Source organism: Urtica dioica, chromosome 2, assembly GCF_054948205.1.
Source record: "Urtica dioica subsp. dioica isolate 48M chromosome 2, U.dioica_male_clone48M_v1_H2, whole genome shotgun sequence".
NCBI lineage: Eukaryota > Viridiplantae > Streptophyta > Magnoliopsida > Rosales > Urticaceae > Urtica > Urtica dioica.
The window spans coordinates 39,405,947-39,413,399 of NC_142757.1; the positions used below are offsets into that span (position 1 = coordinate 39,405,947).

The 7,453-nt window shown below is 42.9% G+C and overlaps 2 protein-coding genes across 2 annotated transcripts; both read right to left on the reverse strand.

The window, feature by feature from the left end:
* Positions 1-2,929: 2,929 nt before the first annotated feature.
* LOC149404701 (uncharacterized) lies at positions 2,930-5,214 on the reverse strand. Its single transcript, XM_089607636.1, has 3 exons — positions 4,887-5,214; positions 4,157-4,358; positions 2,930-4,034 (listed from the first exon to the last, which is right to left on the reverse strand). Exons 1-3 carry the CDS (start codon positions 5,212-5,214, stop codon positions 2,930-2,932), a joined length of 1,635 nt encoding a protein of 544 aa, XP_089463762.1.
* Positions 5,215-5,235: 21 nt separating this feature from the next.
* On the reverse strand, positions 5,236-5,685 carry LOC149404702 (uncharacterized). Its single transcript, XM_089607637.1, has one exon. The coding sequence runs from the start codon at positions 5,683-5,685 to the stop codon at positions 5,236-5,238; it is 450 nt and encodes a 149-aa protein (XP_089463763.1).
* Between the last annotated feature and the right edge of the window lie 1,768 nt (positions 5,686-7,453).

A 7,453-nucleotide genomic window follows, 5' to 3' on the forward strand; every position in this document is an offset into this window, starting at 1 on the left:
AATCGGCCAAGCACCGACTGTAAATTAAAAAACTTTGTGTAAAACGGAGATGTTTGTGTACCTGGTTTGGTATGCCTTGTTTGAAATAAGTTGGACTGGGATTACGAATTATTCATATTCTGCTCAAAAGAAACAATACGATTAATAGTCTATATTCATTGATCTAGGCGGCCATGCCACTTTTTAGAATGATAAATTGCAAGTAAGGCGACCAAGGCGCTTTTTGAAATAAAAAATAAGCATAAAATCTTCTTAAATTCTCGGCATTCCATGGATTTTTTTCCATCTTCCCGTCTAACTTCTATATCTTGTACACCCCGTTTCCGCAATCTTCTTTTTGATGATATATGACCCTTCCCAGTTAGCTCCGAGAACTCCATCTTGCGGGTTCTTCGTGTGGTGGAAATTTTTTTTGAGGACTTTATCACCGATATTGAAGTTTCGGGGTCGGACTTTCCTGTTAAAATGCCGAGCAACCCTTTGCTGATGAGTTAAGTTTTTTAGTCGTGCCCTTTCTCGTCTTTCTTCTAATAGATCGAGACTTAGGTTTAGATTCGAAGTGTTTACCTCCGTGGAGAATTTTTCCCTTCTGGATGTTGGAATAAGGACGTCTATTGGTATAACTGCGTCTGCACCTATACAAGGGAGAAATGCGTTTCTCCAATTGCGGAGTGGCCGGTGGTCCGATATGACCATAATACTTCTGGGAGCATCTCTAACCATTCCCCTTTGTGGTTGTCCAGCTTTGTCTTCAGATGGCTTTGTTGACTGCTTCTACTAATCCATTGGACTGTGGCCGGACTAGAGTAGAGAATACTTTGTTAATTCCATTTCTCACAAAAATCTCGGAAATTCTCGCTGTCAAATTGTGTTCCATAGTCGGAAATTATTTTTACCGGGATTTTGAATCTTATGATGATGTTTTTCCAGACAAATTTTTTGATATTTGATGGGAATTTTCTTAACTAAAGAAAAATTCTATACGACGCAAGCGAACGTGTCGTCAAGTAATAGAGTGCAAAAGCACGGATATCGATCCCACAATGACTCTAGACTATTTCCGAAGCAAACTCACTAGCTTTCTTTTTCGAGTTATGGAAATGAAAAATGGGGGTTTTTGATTGGTTTGAGAACAAGATGAAATGTAAACAAAAGTGAAAACAATACTTAAACACAAGTTAAAAGGAAGGGGTACGATTTCGTTATTTCATCGAGTCGGTCGGTCTTGGTACGATTCTAAACTCGGGTTTAGAGTTGTAAAATTTAGTCTCAATCCCTCTTAAAACATTCACTAATCTCTCTCGAGTCTTTAGGAATCTAGCTACGTGTCGAACTTACACCTCTCGGTTTGGGTCCTACTAAAACACAAAACCGCATTTAGCCCGGGACTTCAATCAACTACATCTACCCCCTAGTCTTTCTATAGCTCTAGGAAGGTTAATGATGGGACGGGTAGAGCTCACTCGTTTATTACCTCTTGGTTTCTAAACTCGTCTAAGGTTCACTAATTAGTTAGCTACTCTAATTAGCGTTAACACACAACCCATACCCATAATATTTCACTCTCAACCCAACCATGAAGCACAAAATCTAATCTAAAGGTTTGACCAACCAACTCAATTACTTAACTACATCGCACCCCTAAATCTACTTAGCTACTCATGATTAAGAATAAACAAAGTAAAATTGAAATAAGTAAAAGAAGTAAAATAATAAAGAAACAAGACATTGAATGCTAATCTCAACAACCAAATAAATATATCATTAAACTCAAGCACTACTTCAATATTCCACTTAGATAAACAATAAATTTATCACAATACTCCATGCTCAAATGATAAAGGTAATCAACAAAAACTCAAATAGAATACTTGAAAGCTTAAAATATGTTCAACAAAGCATTAAATTGAGTAAATAACTAAAGAACAATAAATAAAAGAGATAGAGTTTAGAGTGAACAAATGGAGGTGATGAGGATGATGGAGGTTGTCACTTCTCCCTCTTCTTCTTCACTCCCAAGCTCAAGAGCAAAATGGGTGTCAAACCCTAGCTTTCTCTCTCTCACTTTCTCTCTCAAGGTTTCAAAACAAAAACAAAAAGTGTTATCAATGTGAAAGTTCTTTTCCTTCTCTCAAACAAGTGTATATGAGGGTTGAAGGAGGGTTTTCGGAACAAATATCAGCCCTTGGATCGAATCCAAGGGTCAAAAATAGCTCAAAACGAGCTTTTGGAAAAGCTGAAAAGTGATATGGCGCGGTGCGCCACTTATCAGGAGCGCCGCGCCCCTTAAGCGAAATCACATAGGCGCGCCGCACCACATAACAGGCGCGGCGCGCCTCTCGTAAAATTTTGAAGGCGCGGTGCGTCTCTCTCGCGCGTCGTCTCCTCGAGCTCTCGGTATAAATTTTGGCACCAGGGCGCAGCGCGCCATATTTTAGGCGCGGCGCGCCTCTCGAGAAACGTTGACTCCATTGACCGTCGTTGACTTTTGTTGACTTGACTTCAAATGACCATAACTTGCTCGATTTAGCTCCGATTCAGCCCGTTTTCGCACCGCCACCTTCTCATACTCTCTCAAACCTGAAAATGCAATAAAAACTACAAAATAATATAAAAAACATTAAGAACAAGCTTCGATTCTTATCTAAGAGTCATAGATAAGTGTGAATGAATCTCACTTATCAATATTGTAGGTAGTTATTTTATTTAATGGTTCAACTTCAACCCATTTTAAAAAGTAATCTATAGCTACAACCACGTATCAGCATCCGCCCTTCCCTTATGGTAACGCTCCGATTAAGTCGATTCCCCATTCCGCGAATGGTAACGGGTAAGTAAGTGTGGTGATGGTGTTTGGAGGGAGCCGTGGGATGTTTGAGAACTTCTGGCACTATGCGCATTTTCGAACTTTGTCTCGGGCATCGTTTTTTTAAAGTTGGCCAAAATAACCCTTGCGGATTATTTTTTGGGCCAAGGCGTCTGCCCCTATGTGACTTCTGCATATTCCCTCGTGGATTTCCTGGAGCGCGTACTCAGCTTCCTCTTCATCTGAGCATCTCAACAATAGGCCGGTGAAGCCTTTCTTGTACAGAGTTCCTCCGTGTAGGAAGTAGCATGTTGCTCGGAATTTCAAGTTACGAGCTGCTACTCTGTCCTGTGGGAAAATTCCATTGCTCAGGAAGAGTCGGATTGGCGTTTGCCATGATTTTGAGCTCTGTACTTGGAAGATAGAATTCCCTTCTGCGATGCTTGATTGTTGGACCTGTATCACCGGTATGTGCTCGGAGGCTGATCCCTGAGTGGCTACCTTTGCCAGTGCATCCGCTTCTTCGTTCAAGCTTCTCGGAATTTGTGTGATTTCGCAGAGCTCAAACTCGTTCGCGAGATTTTTAGCTTTCTCGGCATAGAGCGACATCTTTTCGCCTTTAGCCTGAAATTCATTTTTCATTTGATTGATTATTAATTGAGAATCCGAATAGACTTTTAGCTTTTTGATTTCTAAATCCCTAGCCATTTGTAGGCCATGTATCATGGCTTCGTATTCGGCCTCGTTGTTGGAAGCGGGAAATAAGAATTTTAAAGCGATTTTTACTTTGTGGCCATCTGGCCATGTGAGTGCTATTTCGACTCCTGCCCCTTTGTCGTTCGTCGCTCCGTCTACATGCATGACCCATATGGGATGTTCTATTGGTCGGCCGGTGAATTCGGCGATGAAATCCGCCATAGCCTGGCCTTTAACAGCTGGTCGGGGTTTAAATGGGATGTCGTACTGAGTCAGCTCGATTGACCACTTCATAAACCTTTCAGACACGTCTGGCTTCTGCATGACTGTTCGGAGAGGGAAATTGGTTAACACCGTGACCGGATGTGCCAGGAAATAATGCTTTAGCTTTCTGGAAGCCGTCACCAACGCGTATGCAAGCTTCTCTAACTCCGGATATCTTCCTTCGGCATCGTTTAGACGCCGAGAAGTATAGTAGATAGGGAGTTGGTGATTTCCCTCATTTTTATGAGGGCCGAGCTGTCCGCGTATTCTGATACCGCCAGGTAGATATCGAGGGGCTCTCAATCTTCAACTTTTCTTAAGGTTGGAGGCCATGTGAGATGCTCGTTCAAGGATTCGAAATCTTTGTTGCATTGTTTTGTCCATTCAAACTCTTTAGATCCTCTTAGTTCGTTGACGAAGTTTACACTTCTATCTGTGGACCTCGAGATAAAGCAGCTTTGGTCCGCGATGCACCCTATAAGCTTTTGTACTTCTTTAATATTCATGGGCGGCTTCATCTCGAGTAGTGCTGTGATCTTCTCGGGATTCACTTCTATCCCTCTTTTGTGGACGATGTACCCGAGAAATTTCCCTACAGAAACACCAAAAGTACATTTCAAAGGGTTAAGTTTCATGCGGTATTTTCTTAAAATCTTGAAGGATTTGCTTAGATCTTTGGCGTGTTCGCTTATTTTGCGACTTTTTACTAGTAGATCATCGATGTATGCCTCCATCGTATTACCGAGTAGGTCTGCAAACATGCTGTTTATCAATCTTTGGTATGTATCACTATTATTTTTAAGACCAAAGGGCATTACTGTATAACAGTAGAGTCCTCGATCAGTAATGAATGCAGTGTGATCCTGGTCTGTACTATACATAGAGATTTGATTTTAGCCCGAATATGCATCCATGAAACTTAAAATTTCATGTCCTGGTGTTGCATCGACTAGTTGATCTATTCTCGACATGGGGAAACTATCTTTTGGGCACGCCTTGTTAAGATCTGTAAAATCTACACAAGTTTGCCATTTGTCGTTAGGTTTTTTAACTAGTACGGGATTAGCCACCCAGCTCGGATATTTGGTCTCTCTAATCGATTTGTTCGAGATTAACTTGCCTACTTCTTCTTTTAAAGCATCATATCTCTCGTTATTTAGAGCCATTCTTTTTTGTCTAATTGGTCTTTCTTTGGGGTCTATATTCAGCCTATGATATGCTAGCTCGGGATCTATCCCTATCATATCGGCTTGAAACCATGCAAAGATATTAAAGTTTCTAGACAACAGACTAGAGAATTTGGATTTCATATCTGACTCGAGATATTTCCCGACTCTGAGCTTTTTCAGTGGCTGATTTGGATCAGGTGCTATTTCTTCAATCTCGTCTTCGGGTTTAATTGCGTCTCGGCTCGACAGACGTGGATTGAAATCAGAGATGATTGCCATCACCTTTTGTGTGGCTTTGCTCTAGCTGTTCTTCAGATTCTCCGCGTAGCAACTCCTTGCTAGTGCCTGGGTTCCCAGGACTTCACCAACTCCCTGGTCAGTCGGGAATTTCATCTTCAGGTATTCCACGGATGTTATGGCTCCAAGCGCCTGCAACGTAGGCCTTCCGATGATTGCATTGAAAGACGACGAGCCGGGGACCACTACCCGTAAGGGATTGGTAGTCTTTGATCTCGGGACCTCTCCCACAATTATTGGGACTGAAATAACACCCCGGGGCCGAATAGAATTACTGGTGAATCCATATAGATTTTCCAGAGAAGGGGCTAGCGAGTCTTCCTTGAGTCCCATCCTCATGAAGGTCTCTTCATAGAGGACGCCCACCGCGCTTCCTGTGTCTACTAGGATCATGTGAACAAGTCGGTCACCTACTAGGGCCGAGATTACCAGTGGGTCGTTGTGCGGGTACATCACATTCCGAGCATCTTCGATCGTGAAAGTGATTGGTTCCGCGCTTGACTTGATGATCTTGTTCGGCCTTTGAGTGGCAGCGAAAAGGATTTATCGGTGGCCGGCCTGAGTTTCGTGGACGTAATTCTTTTGGGCATTTCGCGTATTACCTCCTACGTGGGGCCCTCCGACTATTAGAGAGATTTCCCGATAGGGTTATCTTTTCTCTTGATCTTCAGGTTGATCCGACCTGAATTTCTTTAACGATCCTCTTCGGATTAAAGCTTCTATAGCTTCTTTCAAGTGGAAGCAGTCGGCCGTCCGGTGTCCCACGTCGTTGTGAAACGCGCAGTACTTGGTTTTATCTCTCTTCGAGACGTCCTTCTTGATCTGGCTAGGTTTCCCAAAATCCTCTTTTTCTCGAGTAAGCGCAAATATTTCCTCAATTGGAGTATTAAGAGGGTGATATTTTATCAAACTTACTTGTGAAAGGTTTTTTAGGGCCGGCTTTCGACCTGCTTTTCTTTAATGGGCGGGAGTCCTCTGTAAGTCATCGCCGATGTTCCTCGCGCCGTGGCCTTGGGGCCTCAGCCTTCCGTGCTGCCCGCTTGGCCTCCTCGGCATTTATGTACTTCTGGGCCCTTTTCAAAAATCATTGTAGTCTTTAGGACTTGTTTTTTGAAGTGACCACCAGAATTCTGATTCTGATCGGATTCCCAATGTGATCCCAAAGAGTTTGAAATCTTCGTTGAGCTCATCAGCTTGTAGTGCTTGTTCCGAGTAGCGATTTATGTAATCTTTAAGTGGTTCGTCATGGATTTGCTTCACGGCTAGCAGTCTCTCCTTTGGGACCTTCCTTGAGCTTGATCCGACAAACTGCTCCATGAACTTCCTGGACAGTTGTTTCCACGATCCCACATAAATTTGGCTTGAGCTTTATGTACCATCTTTTCGCCGAACCGGCTAATGTGATAGAGAATGCTCAGCACATGACTTCTGGGTCAGCTCCCTGCAGATGCATCCACGACGAGAAGGTATCAAGATGATCTTCAGGATCGGTCTTACCGTCATAGGTTGGTATACTTGACATTCTGAAGCCTTCCGGCAAGGGGTGTGCTAACATTCGTAGGGTGACGGGGGAGATGGTTTCTCCAATCTTTAGGACGGGTTCTTTCCGGCCTAAAGAGACCTCCTCAATTCGTCTCCGAGCACCCTCCCTGATCTTTCATATTCTGGGAACAGCTTCTTTCTCCGAAAGATTGGTACATATCATGGATCTTTCCCTGGCTGGTCTGGAAGCCCTCCGAGTCGGAATCTTCCCATTCCCTTCCATAACTATCCTTGGCGTGTCTCCGGGATTTCTTAATCCTCAGTTCCTGCTCCACGTGCTCTTTCCCGGATCGGTGAGAGGGCTCTTCATCGGAGATCACCACTACGCTCCTCATGGTGACCTTTTTCGCCTGGATCCTTCCGCGTAGCTCCGTATTGATGGTCTCCAATGTTGTTAATGGTGCCCACAAGAAGAGTAGTAGTCACTATTTATGTACATTTGATGTAATAAAGTCTCACGCAGACTCTTGCTTGTAACTGCTGAATCATTAATAAAAGTTGAAACGTTCATTCATTCTTCCTTGTCTATTTGAAGATTTATGATAAACTATAGTCTTTGGTCCTTAAACAAACCTAACAACATATGAAGAGATAAATGCAGATTTGCATGAACAAACTCTTCATGGTTTGCTTAAAACTGCATATTCACAATCTAAGGATCAAATGACTATTGATCTCA